This window comes from Uloborus diversus, chromosome 3 (genome assembly GCF_026930045.1).
Source record: "Uloborus diversus isolate 005 chromosome 3, Udiv.v.3.1, whole genome shotgun sequence".
In the NCBI taxonomy this organism is placed as follows: Eukaryota; Metazoa; Arthropoda; class Arachnida; order Araneae; family Uloboridae; genus Uloborus; species Uloborus diversus.
The window spans coordinates 90379115-90401016 of record NC_072733.1 but is presented as its reverse complement, the minus strand read 5'-3'; the positions used below and the strand labels follow the sequence as shown (position 1 = coordinate 90401016).

The window sequence follows — 21902 nt, the reverse complement described above, 5'->3', positions numbered from 1 at the left end:
ATACTTTTAGGCATAGGATGATAACCTAACTCGTATAGGTCGACAAAATCTATCAGAGGAAGGAATCATATTTTGTCATTTTGTTTCCTTCACCATCAATAATTACAACTAGTAGTGTGAGCTCTGTTTAATATTTGCATCGTTTTCGGTAACGTTTTAAAAATTTTGTTTATACTGTGTCTGCTGGTACCCATCATAGCCCTATTTTTATATCAGTACCATACTTCGCTTTTTTCCCTCTGAAGACGTTTCTCCCCCCTGTACTATTATAAATATACAGTCGTAACCCATCGTGGTCAGGCAGTATGTGAAGTTGAATTTCAGAGCCGGTATCTGTTACTCGTACTGGGTTCTCATCCGGGCAACATTCCTTCTAAACACTTTCCGCAATTGAACATCTAGGGGTGTTGCTTTTGTTATCATTTTAATTTCTTCCCACTGCCCTCTAGAGAAGTCTCTGCCTGCAAAGATTGCGAGAGTCTCTTGAAGTGTCTGTTTCACAACAACAGTTAGATTATTATATAGGAAATAATAGTTTCTTCGAAGTTTGGTTGATTCAGTTGGTAAAGAATTTAATTATTTTATGATTTTGGATTTATCACCGTTTTTATAGTGCACTGGCTTATATCAACTACACTTGTCATCTCTTTAACAGGTAACTGATTTTGTAGTTCTTTAGTTTTACAATTTAATTCTTGAAAGGAGTTTGATGGTTTCCGCCAATTGCGCAGATTTTGTCTACCAGTAATGAAATATCTTAGCCATTGTTCTTTATTTTTCAAGAAACGATCACCAATATAGCATTCAGATGACTCTTTACAGTTGAACTCGGTTTAAAAATGCTTCAAAACACGACTCAATATGATCTGCCTATTTCCCTAATTCCTCAAGTTTTACTCCCGACAATGTATACTTTTTATCCAGTATCATGGCTTTGAATTCTTTAATGATATCATATACCATATTCTGGTAAAAGACTTGACAGTTTCAGAAGAATTTATAAAGAAATAATAAAAATCTCTGAACTTGAAATAGTTAAGCCATTTTTACTCACCAACATTAAACTCCTTAAAAACAAAATGGCGGAAATAGGCGGAAGATGTTTTTACAGAATATCATAGGAGACAGTCTATATTTTAAAATGCCCATTACAAAAGTACAGCCCGACTCGGCCCGGAAAGTAAACAAAAAGTTTAATTTCTAAAAATTTTAGTGAAAAATAAACACACAATTTTGACTTAATTTCACAGAGTAAGAAAATGACAAATGGCGAAATAATTCATAGAAGCAGGATTTTAGATGGAGCTACATACCTTCCTTTTCCATATTCAATAGTTTGTTTTACTAAATTTCATCGCATTCAAATACAGTAACAATAAAATGGAGACTTCGCATGAAAAGCGTCGAAAACAAAAGCGAGAGGATCCAAAAATGTCTAAGTTCCGACTAACGTACACCAACGGAAATGCAACAGATGAGATTTTTACTGCTGTCCTTTGATAGAACAGTATTCTGACTTGAAGTAAAGTAGGTTTAAAACAATTTTCATCAAATTTTTTTATTTTCGTTTTTGTCCGGTTTTACTGGTCAAATACTCCTATGTGCGTCGCTTGGATTCCAGACGTTGCAACCTTTTTACCTCTGGTGGATATTCTCTTTGACATTCGGATATGCTATAGATATCTGTTGGATAAGGTCAATGTTCAACTTGTCATCCCTTTGATATCTATAGGAAGTAGTTTGGAGATATGTGACTGTCTGGGTTAAAACGAAATTTAGGCCGATCTTGAACGATGTTGGCGAAAATGAGAGGTGGGGGGTCCTCTCCTGGAAACTTTTACAAGTTATTTTTTGAAACGTGGTTTGTAGACGATATTTGGTAATATTAACAAGAGGAAGAAGAGTAGTTTGGAGGGTCCCATATTAAAAAGGGAATGAAGAATAATTACATAGCTCTGCATAAAGCCAGGTTAAAACTTAAATCTAACTTTAACTTGATGCACAATCATTAAATGTATAACTTTTTTATCGGACACTTGCTAACACATTTCCCTTTTCTTTCCCCCTTGAGGGAAGTAAACACATCTAACAAGACGAGTCCATTATGCTAAATGAACCCAAATATTTGGTATACACTTGATATTTTTGAAATTTTCGTGGAGAGGCCGTGCCTTTCCTCTGGAATTGTTTCTATTCTTGTTAGACTTCACATTAATTACAATGAAGTTTTTTTTCAATTTAAGCTAGGAAAGAGGGTTTAAAAAACTATACTTGAAACTTCCTTAGTGTGGTTTTATGGCTCCCCGGCGTTGATTTTATATTCTTGTTAGACTTCGAGGAATAATAAAGATGTTTTTTTATTTAGCTCTAAAAAAGTTTTTAAATTATTTTTGAAACTTTATCAGGGTGGCCTGGCCCCCTCTCATTGTTTTCCTTATTGTTAGGCTTGTATGTATTATAAGGGAAATTTTGCTCAAAAAAGGGAATTTTAACTAATCTTGAAATTTTCTCGGAGGGGGCCATGGCCCCCTCCCTGGATCCGCCCATGCCCGCATTGTATTTAGCGGGATTAATCCCGCGGGATTTCTAATTCCGCAAAGATTTTCTATGCAAGCGTTTTCTAACATTTGCCGCTCATAAAACGAATATTTTCACAAACATCAAGTGAAGGTTGAATCACCTTCCTTGTATATTTGCAAGAAGTGCAAGAAAAACTTTGTGTCGCATATGATGAACGGTGAATTTACCATTTAGGAATACGATAAAAATAAGAGTTTATTTTTCTGAGAAAGCATTGGTTTTCTCATTCGAGGTTTCGGTTTTGATTCATTCAAAGATTCGGAATATGCGTAAAAATTACGAACGTTTTCGAAAACCATCGCTAAAATTTGAATCAGAAAATTGTGCTTTATAAAAAAATTGAGAAAGTATATTACAGATTGCAAAATCCACTGGAGTAGCCTAAATACAATATTTAAACGCTTATGTAAGCTAAAGGAATGCACTCAAAACCTTTAACTTACTAAAAGAACACAATATTTTCCTCCGAAGAAAAAAGCCTGACATTATTAACTCTCTAACCGGTAGAAGGTGCTTGCCGATGTCTTTAACATCGTTAAGATAATGTTATGGGTGGTATCTTGAAAATTATGTTTGATAAATTATCTGAGCAATCTGCAATATTCGACAACGGCACTACTCTAAATCAAAGTTCAGTCATTCTAAAAGAAATGACTGAAACTTGGATGAAATACAGGATGACTCGCATGACACTGCATACGTGAAACTGTTCATATTTTAGAATGTATCTTTAAAATGACAAGTAAAATTAGCGAAGTTATCCAAAAACTTTTACTGAGGCTACTGCTTGATAAAACTAATTAGCATTGAAAGCACGGATACAATGACCAACGTTAATTAAGTAACAAGTGTGTTCTCAGTATAAGTTGAATCGATTATATTTCAGAAAAGGCGTAAGTGCAATGGATTTTCGTAGGATTTACGCCCTTTCTGAAATAATTGATTCAGTTATATCGATATAGCAAAATGCGCAAGTCGAATAGACATAGCTTTTGTCCGAAATTTGCAGTTCTTCAACAAAAACTAAACGTGACCTCCATTGGAAAAGAAAAATCTATTTTAAAAGGTGAAGTTTATTAGGGAATTTTGCTGAATGATGACAATTATTTAATCTCTGTAAAACCAAAAGTGGAGCTACACCGTGCGTATTTATCAAATGCGTTATAAATTAAAATGTAGCTTTTTGAAGAATAAAGTCAATCTCGCGGAATCCCGCGGGATTGGTTTCTTACAATCCCGAAATCCCGCGGGATTGGAAACAGTACTAAACAACCTTAAGATGTGACAGACTTTTTCATTGGCGTGATCTACTAAAGACTAACTACTCAAATCCACTTTTGTAGCTGTCGTTTGAACTATGAATTCACTCTCAATTTTCAAATATATAAATGCTTAGTTTAGACGATTTATTATTTTTCAAAAGTTGCCCCCCCCCCTTTTTTTTTTTTTTTTTGCCTTGTAAGATTCATCAAGATTTGGAATAATGTACTCTGAAATAATACATGGTTTAGTGCATGTGATTGATAGTACTTTCGGTTCCAGAGTTATTCCTAGAATCAAATAAATAGAGAGAAAAAAATTGGCTAGTTTAGCGTTAGTTTAGCGTTGTAGCAGTCTTTATATTAACCAAATATAAGCTTTTAAAAAAATGAATATTGCATTTATTGTTCCAAAGCAACACGCGTAATAATATTCAATGTTAAATGATGGCAACTATTTTCTTTTAAGTTTTAAATAAATCTTCGATGCATAGATATGCATTTCTAGGGTATTTGTTCTACACACGCTTTGCGATTTACCATTGTGAAGAAATCAACTAGTTGTGGCAAGATTTGCCTCATTTTGAAAGCCAAAAAGTAAATGGGATTTATTGACTTCTCAGTTTAAACAGTTGTATCAGTTTCGTCAAACGTTTAAATTTATGACCCTATAAACTGAAATAAAATGGTCTGCTAATTTAGATTCATTGGTTGCCTGGGGAAATTTAAATTTCTTAGCAATTTAAATATGCGCAATATTTCTCTTTTTTTTTTTTAGATTTGTCGTAATAAAAAATGAAAAGGCACAAATTTGATTCGCTTTATAAAGTGTGAAGCATGTCTGCTGATCTCTGCTTTACTTAACAACATGCAATTTAAGATCATGTGGCAGAAAAGTGAACATCACCAACTGTACGAAATTCAAAACCGTGAGTAAGGACTACTTTACCAACATTTTGTGACTTTTTTCATCAACTTAAGGATCAACAGTAATTTTTGTAACTGTTCTTGTTTTTAAACAGTGGAACATTTTTTCTCCATCTAGAATACTCTTAATTTAATTTTTGAACAGAAATATATTTTTTCTTCAAAGTTTAATACTCTTTTTAAACTCTCGTTTGTGTTACTTTGGCCCAAGATGGTTTTCCTTATTGAAAATCATTGTATAACTAACTAGAGCCAAAGAAAGACTTTTGTTCCTACCCAAATCTATTTATTTGTAAGGAAAATACTGTTGCAACGGATCCGGTGCGACTTCCAACTTTCTTGAAAGGACGACCCAGTTCTTGAGGGAAACACAGGAAATTTATTTACACTATGTACAGGAAAGATCGGTAACAACTGCTAAATTAATCATCAGCAATTATGCAAATATCACTCAACACCGTAAGCTCAACGGTTACACACGTATTTACATCCAAATACGTAAAACAACAAAGCAAAATGCCTCGCAATAAACAGAGCTAATACACTCCCAGTACAAATTCTCAATCGAAACTAACTTTTTATCATGCGTAACGGCTTTTTATGCACACCGAAAGAGAACTCTCAAATATTCCACAAGATTCCCGAAAATCGTAGACCGTTATTTTATTTCTTTTCCATTCACAAATTTTATCATTCAGAAATGAGGGGACGTATACTTCAGCCAAATGTACGGGGGCTGTATATTCATTACAAGAAACTATTTACAGGTTACGTTACTACAATTATTTTAGATGAAAGATAATTTAATAAACGCCGAATTTAGCTAGATTACGACAAATTAATCACAAAAATAATTACTATTTACAGAATTTGTAACAATACATTCTGTAGGAAATTTGAGTCATACATAGGGTAACGTAACCAGTAACAGACATGCTTAAGACATCGCTGTCAGATTAACTCGATGTTCTGAGCCTTTTAATGTATTTTGACTTTTAAAACTATTTTCTCTCATGCAACTACATCTCATCTAACGTTTGACTGCTTCTGGATCCTCTGATTTAACTTATTCTAAGTTTATTTGCTTAATTTCGAATAAAGGTCAAACCCCCCAGTAACAGACACCTAAAAATCTGTTGATATCCAGTAATAGATAGGATAGGGAAAGGATGAGTAATGGATAAATTCCCTTTTTCCCTTCAAAATGTGGAAACGTTCCTTATTTTTATAACTAAAGCCCAATTCAATTTAAATAAACATGAAACATCATGTGACCTCTTGGTGGTTGTTCATAACCTTCCACCAATGCCTTGTAAATTCCAACGGGCTCATTCACTCTGATAACACAGATGGTTGCACCGTATTGGGCCACATCAACGTCAGGTTTACCCACCTAAAATTCTTATTCTTAAAATTTTAAATTACAACTGTCTGTTACTGGACCCTTGTCTGTTACCCGTGCCGTTACCCTATTTGTTTTTAAAATAGTTGAGTTTTTAAGATAATGTGTGTAGGCTTAGGTATTGTCTCACATATTGTCGACAGAGAACAGTCATCTTTAATTAGTTTTGGAGGTATAATTTTGTAAATACTGTAAATTTTTGTGGACGACAATTAAGGTAAGGATCATTTGTAAAACAAAAGATTCTTACCTTAATTGTCGGCCATTTCCAAAACTTGCTGGTATGTTTCAAGCACTCAACAACAGCTCCTTCTTCTCGCACATCAGCAGCTATCTCTGGAAACCTGAGCCCATTCCATTCCAACACCATTAAATTTTCCTGAACTTTCCAGCAAATTTCCCAAATTTTGTACGAAGTAGATGCAACTGGGTTGACTTCTGGACCCTCTTCTATAACTTCCAGTTCCTCTTTATTTTCCGTAGCAAAAACTGTGCCAAAATTAAAAATTTGGAGATAACCAGTACAATTGGTATGTGAACCTCTCCTCTGTTTTGGGACAAGAGATAGTGGTAGTAGAGTAGCTCTGGTAGGTGCTGTTATGCAGCATGATTTAGAAAAAACTTTTCAATGAAAGCCTACCTAGGACCTTATCTTTGAACACGTTTTAGTCAAGCTTGAAAATATCCACTTAATCCCTTTGCTTCTCACTGCCTCACATGAAATATTGTTTAAATACAAACTAATTAAAATGAATGATGATAATCAAAGGTTAATAATGCTTTTCACAAAAAATAAAAACATCTGGCAATGTTTGAATTTCATTCCTCAATTTTAATGATAAAATTTTTATCGGTTATTGAAAAAAACTACGATAGCAGAGATTCACTTGAATAAATTGTAATTTTTAATGATATTTTACGCAATTTGGGGTTATCTTTGTATGTAAGGTAATTGCCTGCAAGATTATTTTTGATGTAACATGTTACCATGATTATAATTTTTCAAATCATATATCGGGAAAGAAATTAATTATCCATTAATGCAAAATGCGCAGCTAAAACAAATTAGCCATTTCTATATTATTATTATTATTATTGCATTTGAATGATTTATTTTATTTTTTCTTAACTTTAATAATTATAATACTTAATATTGATGAATTTACAATATTAAATGTGTTTGTGTCACAAAATGAAAAAAACATTTTTCTTTATTTTAAATTGGCATAAAATTCAAATATTACTGTTAAAAATGTCATCAAATATTTGGTATTCGGCCGAATATTCGGTTTGAATTCTAACCTAATATTCGGTATTCGGAAAAATATGGTATTTGATGCATCTCTAATATTTACCTTTAAAAATAGTCACTAGTAGTGATATAAAATACCTAGGTATTTTTATATCACTACTAGTGACTATTTTTCACATTTCAGGCTACTGAGGCGACTATTTTGTGTAACCCTGTTATGTAAATGTGTTAAATTTAGAAAAAGCACTAATATAAATCTTTGGAAATCTGTACTGTAAAATATTGTTTTTACAGGATTTTATGGAGCAGACTGGTTCTTAATTCCCAAAAACTTGTTCCTAATATTATTTTATAATTCATTGTTTAGAAATAATGTGTGCTAGAGCATTCTATAGTACTCCAGTATCGATTAAGAGCTATCTATGTAAGGTGTGTCGATGGAAAAAAATGCCTCCAAATATCGATTTTTAATGCAGAACAACGCTGCATTGAGATTTGCTGTCTACTCATCCTTGTGATATTGATTTATCATTTAACGTCGTGATTATTAACGTCGTGATCGTGTAAAAGTATTGCTTCGATTAAGTATGTCCCTAGTCTAGTTTGAATAGAAAACGATGTGCGATTGGGGTCTCAACCGCATGCGTGTAGAAAACGAAAGTTGACATTTCAAAATAATGATATTTCGTGTTTTATTCTAACTTTATTTCCGCAACTTTTTATAAAATAATTACTACAGTTGAACTTCAGCTACTCAGATTAATTATAGTTTAAACCGTTTCGTGTAGTTTGATATAGCTCTGGAACTAAACCAATTCCATTGGTGTAAATGAAATTAAACATGTTTCTGAAATTAAACAGGTAAACATTTTCATTTAGAAGGAAATTAGGTATACCCGGACGAGCCCTTTTTAGCCCAATTCCGAACTCTAAAAACGGACCCTTAAATTTTGAAAAATTAAAGAGTCCAGCTATATCCATCTGTAAAAAATTTCTGTTTAGTTAGCGCATTCCGATTACATTTTCTTATAATTATTCTATTTTTATTGTAAGTACTGTTTTTTTTTAAGCATTGCTATTTTTAAACACAAAAGTATTGTTAATTTTTTGTCATTGTTTAAAGCATTGTCATTTTTTTTTCCTCACAAATTTCAATAAATGTTCTTCAAAGTTCAATTTCTTTTTCACATAAGGGGCTCTTGAAAGGCAATTACTTTTCACATAAGGGACCTATAATAAGCCCCACTTATGAAAAACACATCTTTTTTATCTATTTACAAAATTAAACTTTACGAACGGTATACTATGTTAAAAATGAGATTAAAAAGAAGGAACAGATAAGTTCACTGTTGCAATCTAATCTTTGTTTCTATTTTCCCCCTTAGTCACCATTTTTCTTCCTACTTCAATTTTCAATACATTAATTTTTATTTTCTGAATTGGCTATTATTCAGACTACTTGACTTTCTGTATTCTAGACCGTACATCTCAACCTTTTGTAAGCTCGCACACGCAGTAGTACTAGTGCAAATAAGCCAAGGTTCTGGACATTGTCTTCAAATTTCAAAAATTAAGATAAATTTTTTGATGTGTTCGATTTTTTCTCCCCCCCCCCTTGTTTTTTTCCTTTAATTTTAGAAGAATTTTCAAAACAAATAGTATTTCAATGCAAAATATTACATTTTTACCGCTCGCAAAATCATTCATAAATCTGTTACAGGTAATGCCTGCAACGTCATCTACATTTTATTTTATGTGCTTTAACTGTTTTTTTTTTTTTAATTGAGGGAAAGTAAATTAAAAAATGACCCGAAAGATGAGTTGAAAAAATGAAATGATGTTTTAACAATAATTTAGGAACATTTTTGTTAAATGGATGCTTCACTTGCTAAATCGATTAACTCCATAAAACAAAAAGTCGAGAAAAGTGATGAAGAAGATAGTGTTATCTATTAGGAGTGAATGGGCCCTGGTGTTACATTTTCTGCCATCACAGGATCAGAAATATTCTGAGCCAAAATTTTAATATATATTCACATGCTAAACATTGATTAAGTACTATTAAAGCAGAAATGAGGATTTTTTTAAAAAGTGGAGTTAATCGATTTGACAACTGAGGCATCAAAATATCAAAATAAAGTTCGTATATCTTAAAAACGATTTTACTGATCTTTTTCTTTTCTTTTTTGTTCTCACATTATCTTTCGAAACAAGTGCATTCTTCAATATCACATTCTTGTGTCTGGTATGTTTCGTTTTACAGTTTTCAATCTGCAAGGAATCGAATCTTAAAAAATATTTATATCGGTTAAAAATATATTCAAAAGCTGATATGCAGTGACGTCAGAATTGCTACTGATTGTCGTTTCGACTCTGGGTTATCAATCTTCTTCATGCAAATCTCATGTAGTATCTTCTTTTTTAAGTATATGGAGATATAGCAATTTTACCGTTGAAACAATATATAAACATTTTGGGTATCTTGTAGAAATGAAGAATCGAAAATGCTACCAAAACAATTCATTTGATAAAACCATACTTTGAAATATCTGTTTACCATCCCGTATGACGCTCGTACTAAGGTTTTTTGACGTCAAAATCAAGGTTCATGTGTTAGACGCGGCTTCAAATCAACTGACAGTGTATATATTTTTGTTATTAATTCTGTTTCATTATTATGATTATTATCTTTGCTCTTGAATTTCAACTTCGACTGTGTATCCGGGTCACTTCTGAAGTTGTGTATGTTTGTTTTCCTTTCGTGTTTACTGATGAATCTATGAAGTTTTTCTTTTGACATTCGCTTTTACTTGAACTACAGGTTATTTTCATTCAAAATATGCGTTCAAATATACTGAGTGCACTCAGTAGAATGTGTACGCACTGGCACAAAGCACCATATAATGCTTATTACTCGTTAATGATTTTCACCGTAAACTTGATAGGGCACACCAGTGATCAATAAATACAACCACTACTCTCAGATCTGGTCGTGATCCCATAGATACAACTTACACACAAAAATACTAATATAATCGTTTTAGAGCGAGTTTAGCTGTAACTAAAAGTAACAATATTTACCTTTATCATTTGACTGTTTTTTTCATTTATTTTCTCTTGCAACTCATAGAATTTAAATTTCTTGCTGGAAATATTAGTGAAAATATTCACTTACTCGGTAGCGTCCGTCACGAGCATAACTATACTTTCCCCTTAACTATGAACAGCAAATCGGGTTGCTTTGTTTAATTGAATAAATTACAACCAAATTTTCTCTAGTTTTATTCCCCCCTGTTCTTAAATGGGAAAAATGTAAAGTACTTAAATACAGATAAGTTTGAAATAGACCTATTCTGTGTAAAAATGTTATTTTATGTAATCTATGATCTAATAGATCTTTCTATCATACCCTATTTAAATTGCTATAAAAGAACAATTAGTTGTAAAATTTCGAATGTTCGGTGTTATTTAAAACAAGTTTCTGATGTCTAAGAGCTCGAGTACCTAAGTATTAGCTATGCCTCAAAAACTTAACTGAAAGACTCAAAAACTTTAAAATCCATTTATCTCTGTTCTTTTTGCATTAAAAGTTAGTTTTTGAAAGAAATGTCACATTTCTGTAAAGTTATTCTTCACCAGAAGCACAAAATCCTTGGTTTTGAACCATGTTGCCAATCCTAGTATGTTAAGTCTTCATGGTAATACGACAGTATCAAAAGCTGCTTCCCCCTTCCTCCCTTGTTTGGCATGAAATTTAAGAGGAACTGAACTAGTATAACTCGAATTGTACTGGAATTGTCGCAGTAACGCACGCAAAAATGTTTTTGTTAAAAATTGATTTTGCTCTTTTTATCCTTTTTTCTTCCTTTTACAAAAAAGGAAGTATTGTATTCGCGAAAAAAATTTCACTCAAAAGTCGGCCTTAATTTCTGTCAAGCAGAAAAAAAGACTGTCTTTAGGGTCCCTTAAAAACTGGTAAAACTTCCTCTGTGATAGGTACAATGACGAATGGCAAATTTTCAGGTTTGGGGAAGATAAATGCATATTTGGGGCCTTTACATGTCTATCACAGAACTGTATGAAACATTTATCATGAACATTTTTGTATTCGCTTCAGGCCTTTGAACTTCACGATGAATCAGTCAGGTTTGCGCAATTTGCTGTTCAATTTCAAATTTATGTAACATCGCAACCATCAAGTTGGATAGATTAAGTGTCTTGCCACAGTTCTAATAATGCACATTGCACAGACACTGAATAATGAAAGAGAATATCAGTCATGTTGGACGACAAAAGCATTTAAAGTCCTTCTCTTGAGCAATAGGCGCAAAAATCAAAGGCGAACCCACACATGTTTCGGTTGAAGTCTCTTGGTATTTCAGTTTTTGTTTGAGTTTTGTATTATTTTTCGAGATAGAAGTAGTAATGATTGACAATAAAATTATTCTGCTGCTTCACCCCTTTGAAATGATTGGTAGTAAAAATCTATCTGCATCTCTCCCATTAAGGTACGTATGTGTGCCAATTTTTATGCGAATCCTTGTGTTATTGTTTGACAGGCAGCAGTCACGATAAAAGTGGAAATCTTTCATTTTAGCACTAATCATTGAAGGCATTAGTGGCAAAACTAATCAGCACCAGATCACATGGAGATGCTCGTGTATACCAAGTTTCGTTCAATTCCGTGCATTGCGTTTTGAGTTTGATCGCCCTCAAGAAATCGGTCAAATACATGCTAAACACAAACAGTCGGACAGACAGTTTCCAAAAGTGGTTAAGGTAGGTTCAGCGCAGCTTAAAATATGTGTCAAACGCAATATATCAAAATAAGTTAATTCTCATGCAATCAATATTTTCTTCTATGCAGAAGAAAAGTAATCAAATGATGATCATTTTTCGTCTTTATCATTTGACTTCTCGATTGTTAACATTTTGTCTTTTAGTCAAACAAAAATGGGGTTCCTTTAAGGAACAACAAAACACTAAGGGTTCCATGGCCTAAAAAGTTTGGGAACCGCTGCCATAGAGTATACTCCATATACGCCATATTCTCCCAAACCCTTTTTAGACATACAGCGTATACCCTCAAACTTCAGAAATTTTCTTATTACGACATATGATCACATACACATTGTGCGTAATGGATTACTGGGAATATACCCTCAGAAAAATTGATGGGACCCATCATTAACAATAATGTGTCGTATTTTCAGCTAAGTTCTTACTTCTTTTGTTGCCATTATTCTCAGATTCCTATAAATAATATATATATTATAAAGATATCCCAATTATTTATTTCTAGTCCTTATAATTCAAATAGTCGACTTTCTGACATTAATGATCGCACATTACGTGCTGCCTGAGTCGTCAACTTATGACTTCGGGTGTCCTTCCCTGTTATTCTTAGCAGCAGCTGTCATTTCTTTCTGTTAGTGGCCGTATCCATTGACAATCCGTCTTCCAGAAAATGAATGATCTGTCCGACCACGTTTCACATGGAAGATTGGCAAGCAGCTGGTAAAAGCAACCCATATTGTTTCTAAACAGAACAAAAGTATCTGGAACTTGAAACTCTCTAGTATAAACCGCTTTGAAATAATCAAACACGTAATTTATAACGCGTTTAAAATTTGTGAGAAAGAAGCTATAATATCTAATAATCGGGGCCCATAAGTTGATGACCAAAACACCCCTAATAATGCTCTAAAAATACATAAAAAAATGAAGCAAAAAATGCAGTTAAATTTTAAAAATGAAGTTAAACTTTTGAAGAATGGACTTAAGCATAATGTCAACATTAATTCGAAAACAGTTTAAGTATTGGCTTTTTTGAGTCAGAAGTTGATTTGCAACCGACTTCTTTCTTGAGCTTCAACTACTTTAATATGCTTTTCTCCACCAATGTGCTATGTGAAGTAAATCGTTTTTCTACTGAACCTCTTACTCTACACGACCACTAGTTGAATATAATGTTTTCAAGTTCCCGAACTGGAAGCAAAAAGTAATCTTTTACAGGGTTCGTACGGGTCATGGAAATCCTGGAAAGTCATTTTAAAAAAAATTAAGTTTCAGACCTGGAAAAGTCATGGAAAATTAATATTTTCATTAAAAGTCGTGGAAATTTATTGAAAGTTACGGGAAAATGTCTTGGGCAGTAAAATGTATAAGCTAAAAGAGGGCTAGAAATATTGAGTGATTTAGTAATATTGCATATAACTTGAACAATCTCAGTCCGAGTTTTGGAATCCAATTTCATCCGCTTCTGTAACAGTCACTCGCCTTTTTTTTTTTTTTTTGTAATGTGATTTTACTACTGGGGCATCAGTAATTTTGAATTCACCATTATTTTCAGCACTTTTTATATTTTATATTCTATAGTAGCGGACTTGCATGTTTTTGGTTCTGCCACGCCCCCTCAAAAAGTGTAATTCAAGAGCACCCGATTAAGCACCCCGAGTTCGTTTCAACTACTTGTAAAAAAAATCATTATTAAATTTATTAGAGTTTTTTCTAGAAGGGCTTTATAAAATGAAGACTTAAGTCAGGCAATAGAACATAGAAGTAGGGGAATTCTAATAGTCTTAAAACAGTGGTACCCAACATACAACTCCCAAAACTGATTGTTGTGGTTGAATTTACTGAAAAACTTGGCTTTATTTTAATGAACGAATATATACTGTCAAGTTACATTGGTGATTAGATGCATTATTGACACCAAAGGGCTATGATTTTATGAAGTGAATTTATTATTAGAAACTTAGTAATGACTTATTCAATTTTTTTATCAATTCATTAATATTCTTCCCTATTTATTAAATATTTGTTAGACATTTATACAGTGTTTTGCATTCACTATATTTTTACTTTACTTGAATTTATACGATAAAGACAAATAAGAATAATTTATTAGTTTCTGCAGTGTGCACTGATATTTTTTCAATCACAAGTAAGTGCTCCAATGAGGTAGTGGCACTCACGTAAAAGTTTTTCTGACGCCCATTTCCGAAAGTTGGCAAGTTTTGCATTAAACAGTACTATTATCTTCGTATAACAAGGTCATGAAAATGTTATGATGTAATGAAAAAATCTTGGAAAAGTCATGGAAATTTTTTATCCAAATTGAGTATGAACCCTGTTTTTAGTGGCTTGGACTAGGACTTCTTTTTTCTAAATAAAGCACGCGAAGCTCTCCTTTTCAAAACAGTGTTTTTGATTCTTATTATCGAAAAGGACTCACTCTCAAAAGTTGATTCCTTCAAATCTTGAATAGTAAACCAATGCATTCAAGATATTGAATATCGTCAAAATGACGTTGTCTAAAAAGAGTGCTGATTATAAATTTGTATCTAATACATCTGCACGAATAATTATATGCAAATAATTATTTGTTTGTCGTTAAACAATGACTATTAAACCAAGCTTAATGTATGCGCCATGTTCGATGTTCCTTGGAAACACTGATCATCTGCAGTTGATTGTTTTATGTATCTACACTCCTGTTTGTGAAAATTGCAACACCACGAAGGACTTACGCGAGTGAGCTGAACATTGCAGGAAATGTAAAGTAGGGCATGATACGCAAATGATTAGAATTGCAGACCGGTAGCGCATGCGTGTGCTGAGCAGCGCCCTCTAAACGGCGGATAGAACCGAATATAAATAGACGGCTGTAGCGAGGCGTGTATGGTTATCGGTGGTTATATGCTAGAGTAAACGTTAACTGTATCTTTACTATGCCTCTTCGACGAAAGAAAGCGAAATTTGAGCAAATTTCGGAGTTTGAACGGGGCAGAATCGTCGGCCTTCGTGAAGCTGGATTGTCTTATTGTGCAGTAGCCGCTAACAGCAGTACAATCATGCGTGTTTGGAAGCAGTGAACGGACGAGGGTCGGACAGCTCGGAAATCTGGGAGTGGACCCCGAAATGTAACGTCATCTCGCGATGACAGATACCTGATGCGTATGGCGCTGACGGACCGCACAGTTTCTTCTAAACAACTGGCAGCACAGTGGTCAACAGCTACAGGTATTTCATTGTGTGCTTCATCAATTCGGAGACTGCTGCAGCGTGGGCTGCGCGCAAGGATTCCTTTATACAGGATTCCTCTCACGCAAAACCATCGCCGCCTGCGGCTACAATGGGCCAATATGCATAGGAGCTGGCGTGCTGATTGGCAGCAGGTCGTCTTTTGTGACGAATCCAGCTTTAATTTGTGGCACCATGATGGCCGAATTCGTGTCAGGCGCTATGCCGGTGAACGGCACATTCCGGAGTGCATTATCAAACGCCACAGTGGACGAACACCCGGAGTTATGGTTTGGGGTGCCATAGCATATCAAGGACGATCACAATTGCTACGAATTGTGGGCAATTTGAACAGTGCCCGATACATAAACGACGTTTTACAGCCCCAAGCTATTCCTTTCCTGCAAGGATTGCCAGGGACTGTATTCCAGCAGGATAATGCCCGCCCACATGTCGCCAGGACTGTCAAATCCTACCTTGATTCGCAGCAGGTACAGCTTCTTCCTTGGCCTGCATATTCCCTGGATATGTCACCGATTGATCATGTGTGGGATTTCGTTGGGCGGCGTCTCGCTCGTGATCCTCGTCTTGTTGCTTCGACAGACGAACTTTGGTTGCGCATACAAACAATATGGAATATTCTTCCGCAGGCAGATATTCAGGGACTGATTTACGGAAGGGCATTCGGGGCCCGGTCCCGGGGCACCAAAGGAAAGGGGGCACCAAATTTCTGTCATCTTTTTTTTTTTTTTTTTTGAACAAAAAGATAGATTGCAAAAAGACAGAAAAATCCTCCAAAACAGTTTTATGATGGACGATGTGAAGAAGTCATATTAGACTCTAAGCAGAGTTTCAAGGTTTCCTGTTTTTATGTAATCTGTGATAATTTGATTCCGAAACTAAAATTCAGGATGTCAGCCTATGATGGCATATTAAAGAAATTTTCTTACTTGTTTGAATGCAACAAGCAAAATATTCGAGAAAGTGCTAAAGATCTTTAAAAATCTTACTCCTGTGATTTGGAGGAATCTTTTCCTGATGAATTTATTCATATTCGTCCAATCATCGTAAAATATAGTTTAATCACCGAAAAGTTTTTAAAAAATCCATAAACTTAGTAAATGTCTTTAAAAATGCTTTTGCCAATGTAGATACAGCCCTGAAATTGTTTTTGACTTTGCCAATCTCCAATTGTAGTGGAGAACGATCATTTTCGCTATTGAAGAGAACTAAGTGTCCTTTGCGTACTCTAATTTCTTTTAGTAAATTATCTTCATTAGCTCTTTTATTAATAGAAGGAAGTTTGACCGCAAAACTTGGTTATAAGGACATTATAGTTGAATTTACTACAAGAAAACAAAGGAGAAAACAAAGGAACGCAGAAAGCACATTATGATTTACCTTAACCATCATACTTTCTCCATCAGCGACTGTAAAATATTTTCTTACATGAAAATCAAGAATTTATTTTAGAGATTTCTTTCTATCAAAATAATATCCAGAAATTACCTTCATATTTTTTGGGGGGGAGGGGGGGGCACCATATTTGTCTGTGCCCCGGGGCACCCAAGTGTGTAAATCGGTCCCTGCAGATATTCAAACTTTGTTTCACTCCATGCCGAGTCGTGTAGCAGCTCTTATTGCGGCGCGTGGTGGCCACACAAAATACTAATTTCTATCTCTTTTTATTGTATGTTTGGTTTGAAAATGTAATCATTTATTTGTACCATTACCACTCAACTGTGTATTAAATTTCATTCAACTATGATGCTTCATGGTGTTGCAATTTTCACAAACAGGAGGGTATTTTAATGTCAAAATTTGTCACTGAATCCGTCTTCGTCTGATAATTTAAACAGTTTCAATTTCGCAAAATTTTAAATGCAGTTTTTAGTACTTTATTTCTGTCATATAAATGTTCTAGTATATTTGATGTCATGAAATGTGAGTTTAGTGTAGAAATGTTGTTCAGTATGTTGACGTTTAAATTATATGTTTCAGCTTTTTTTTTTTTTTTTTTTTTCACTTCTGTCTTTATAAAGTAACATGCCAAGTATAACTCATCTAACATCCTGAAATTCTGACAGCCAAATAGTGCTCTCGTCGACCTCCTTTTCGTTATTTAATGTTCTATAATGTAATTATAAGAACAAGTTCTAATTTGAAATCTACCTCGAGCATTCTATCAATTTGCTACTAGAGCTAAGGAGCAGTTACGGTTCTCATGTATATTTAAGGAATGCGGGATACATTTTGAAGAAAAAAAAATTACATAGTTTAGAGTTTTGAATTTTTTTGCAATGATTCACCATCTATTTATTTTTTAGAAAATTTAATTAGTTTTCTTTTTAAAAAAATTGGGTTGCTTTAAATCGCTAAAATTTAAAATATTCTTGGTCAATTTTCAAATTTATTCCAAAATATTATGCACAAATATCTAAGCTTTAGTTTTTATTCTGCGATTTAAAAAGTATTATTTCAATAAAAAATAGAAATTATTCGAAGAAAAATTTCGCGAAATTCGAAGGTACTTTTTTTTTAATCAAATTTTTTGCAGTAATGTTTTTTTTTTTTTTTTTTTTTTTCTAATTCGCCGAGTAAAAATTAAAGTTAACTGTTTGAAAAAGATATGCTCAGAATTTCATTGCTTTATCTTTATCAGTTCTTGACTTATAAGAGTTTGAATGCAAAAAAATCGGAAAAAGTTGCATCATGGAGAAAAACGCATTTGAAGTTTAAAAGTTAAATATAGTATCAGTTAAATGCATGAAACAAAACTAATTATATCTTTTGTTCTAATTAAGATATAAACAAGATTTAAAGGTCCTTTTAAGCAGAAAAAGACGAGAAGTTTTTTAGATGATGAAAAAAATTGCAAAATTTGACGATTTTTGTGTCTCGGACCCCCTTAAGTTGGAAACCCTTATGCGGAGCCAAGGTTGGCAGCATTCAAGGCCAGGCTTATCCAATTTTTATGTACTGTTATGAATTCACACGCCACCGGTTACAGAAGTGACACATACCAGAAATTAAAAAAAAAAAGAAATAATATGTTTAAAAACTAAATTTCTCTTTCTTGCACAAAACTCGCACTAAGTTAATTTATATAACTGGTGCGTGGTGGTGTATAAGCGATATAATCAATGGGACACATCATTAAAATTTCATAATTTAGTAGAAAATGTTCCGAATTTAATGCATACACTTTAAATTTAGACAACAAAATCCAACCACTAAACGTAATATCATAAATATTTGGCGCGTATTGTAATTTTTTTCTATAACTAAGTTAAAAGTCTTGCGTCAAAAACCTTGATTTTCTCCAAAGCTTTTTTTTTTTTTTTTTTTTTAATCGTGTCACTTCTGTTGCCGAGGTGCGAAATGCTGAATGGATTCTTTGCTTTTATTTGCTTTCTAACTGCTGAAAAAATTAATATGTGTGTAATGCATGTAATATAATGTGTTTAAGAGTATCTTGAGTGCAAAGTAAAAACCTGTGCATCCTTTAACTTTTAACACAGTTGATTAATGAAAAAAAAACTTTTACTTTTATTATCTTTTAAATGAGGTCGTTTTAACTATATTATTCAATTTATAACACATTAAAGGATTTATTTTACACGGGCTTAATTCATGTTAATTTTTGAATGGAAAAAAAAAGTGTCCTGCGTTTCATGAATTTTTTTCTAAAATTCATAAAAGTGAAACAAGTATTCACTCAGTTGTTGAAGTATTTATTAACGTCCTTTTCTGAAATGGAAGAAAAGCTTAAATTTTCTCTAAAAAAGATCTCAATTATTCTTTGTTATAATTATCATTCAACTGTGGATACGTAGAAGCATTTACCTTTTTTTTTTCTCCATGCTTTGAAACGTAACTTTAGTTTTAATTTTTGAATATTTGTACACCAAAAATAAAAGTAATAAGTCAAACATCGTAAATCATGGACGTTGAAGTATTGATGAAGCTCGAATTTATGCAACTTATTCAGCAAAATATTTTGAACTACAATGGCAAAGAGAGAAAATTAAAAAATTAAAATTCCAGCTTAAATCCCCATAATTAAATAAGTAATATACAGGGTTTGCCTAAATTGTTCATCGGGAATCAAAACATTATTTTTTTACAAGTATACGGCATACCAAAAAAAAAAAAACAGATATTGCATGAAAAGATACATTCTCGTTTCATTCAACTGCATGTTTTCGTCAATTTTAGTCATATTAGCAGTGATTCCTTCCTGTAGAGCTTTAAGCTCATTCCTCCTGTAGAGCTCATAATGTGAAGTATCAACTTTCTTAAAGAGTTTTCTTGTAGTTAAAAAATAATGATTTGTACGTGTTGCGGGCGTGATAGAGCGGTCATGCCTGCAACACGTACAATCATACTTTATATGTTCAAATATATTTTTTTGAAACCACTGAGACTAAGGAAATAGGGAGAAATCATCTTCCTAGGACTGCGTGCTGCTTGACAGACATTAACAGAAACGTGCTATCGAATGTTAGAAAGGAGCTGGATTATTTTTGGGATGCCTGCCAAGTGACCAAGGGCGAGCACACTGAATATTTATAGTGTGTAAAAATAGTATGTAAACAGAAACTTGAGGAGTGTATGTATCTTTTCATGAATCACGTGTGTTTGTATACGCCATATACTTGTCAAGAAAATATCATTTGAAACCCGATGAATCATTTAGTCAAACCCTGTATATAAGATGCGATTGCGCGTTTGTCGAATAGTTTTTTCCCAAACAATGTATGAGGAACGACTTAGAATCAAACAATGTATGAGGATTTTACTATGCACCATAAAGTCTTTGCAAAGGTTGCAATATTTGTATTTTCTAACTGTTTGTCTGATGCTTCTCTGCTTTGACTTTTCTAATTTCTGTCCAATGTATGTGTGTGTTCTGTTAATAAGACGTGCAATGCATGTTATCTTTTCTACAGTTCACCTTCGCAAAAGTATGAGCGAAAGGATTCGACCGCTGATGCCTTGATGTCGTGAGTTTTATTCCTGCCCACTATTCCTTCCGCATGATGCATGAATTCGATATTTTCCAAAAAATAATTAAATGCATGATACAAATTTTTAAAACGCAATTGCGATTTCTACGGAATGAAGTCCTACTTTTAGTTTATATATGTATGTACGTTTGTTGAAATTATTCAGAATTAATACATGACGTACAAAAGCCAAAGCAATTATAAAAATTGTTGTAAGAAAAAGAAGAAAATTAAACACAAGTTGGAAAGAGAGATGTACTATATACGACTCACTGTTGGGATTCGAAAATTCGTCTCTAAGGCAACTTATGTTATATAAACCTCTTTTATTTCTTGAAAATGTTGAAATGAAAAGAGGAAGATATGTTTATTAATCATTTTACTCATATTTATTTGGTTTCAATTTTGAGATGTAGATATGTTCTATTATAATATAGGATTGGAGCATTTTTAGTCCATTTTTTGATTTAATTAGTAACACTTAAGTTATTGTTGTTATTATTTGAAAATACAAATGACTGATGATGCTACGTAATGCATGCAACTTGCAAAAGAGCATATACTTTAGTACAAAAATATTCTTTTGTCAAAATCTTTTAAAGTTATACTTCAGCCTAACTGTGTAGGAAACCAAAAATTTTCATTTTATTATTTTTATTTTCCTCTTTTCTCACGTGGTTAAAATTTCGATTAAAAATATTAATCATTAGTGTGAGTCATACGGTTTCCTGTCCCTCTCAAACATGAATTTGTTCTAATAATAATAATAATTATTATTATTATCATTATTTTTTGACCACAATTGACTTGAATGCTCATCAAAATGAAAATAATTATGAAAAATTATCAGTTATAATTCAGATTTACTAAGTAGTAATTTTACAAATTCTTTAGTTACTTAATTTTGCTATTCACTTTTAAAATTGAGATGAAAGTTCAAGCTGTAATTAAAAAATTTGCAATTCTGTGTATTTATCGCTAATAAAACTAAAATATAGTGTATTTGTCGCCGTTCATCTTCCATATTTTTTTCTCTTTCATCTTCGGTGGCTTTATAATGGCACTTTTAAAAAGGAAAGATTTATTTTTGAAATGTCCTGTATTTCATCTTAACTGTAACCAGGTACTCATTTATCCGTCGTCCTTATGAAATTACCTGCACCTCTTCGGTGTAAACGAGTTTGTGAAAGTAACAATGATAAATATCCTTATTGTTTGGCTATATCAAAGGCGACTAAAAGGAAGGAACTGAAAATAAAAAGAAAACAAATGATTTTCAGTTATCTATCTCCGAAACATAAATCAAGTATGGTATTATTATTTTTTTTTTTTTTTTTTGTCAGAAAGAAAGGATAGTTTAAGTTGGGTCTCATGAATAGAGACACAAGTTACAGACTCGGATATCTTTTCTGATGAATGTTTAATAGAAGTCATCTTATAGATTATAT

General features: G+C 33.0%; 1 protein-coding gene across 1 annotated transcript in view; it reads left to right on the top strand.

Moving 5' to 3' along the window:
• The window catches only part of LOC129218841 (unextended protein-like), a 154004-nt gene that overhangs the window by 42215 nt on the left and 89887 nt on the right, over positions 1-21902 (top strand). The window contains exon 3 of the mRNA XM_054853162.1: positions 20398-20451. Coding sequence (XP_054709137.1) covers positions 20398-20451 — 54 coding nt within the window. The remainder of the gene's footprint in view (positions 1-20397; positions 20452-21902) is intronic.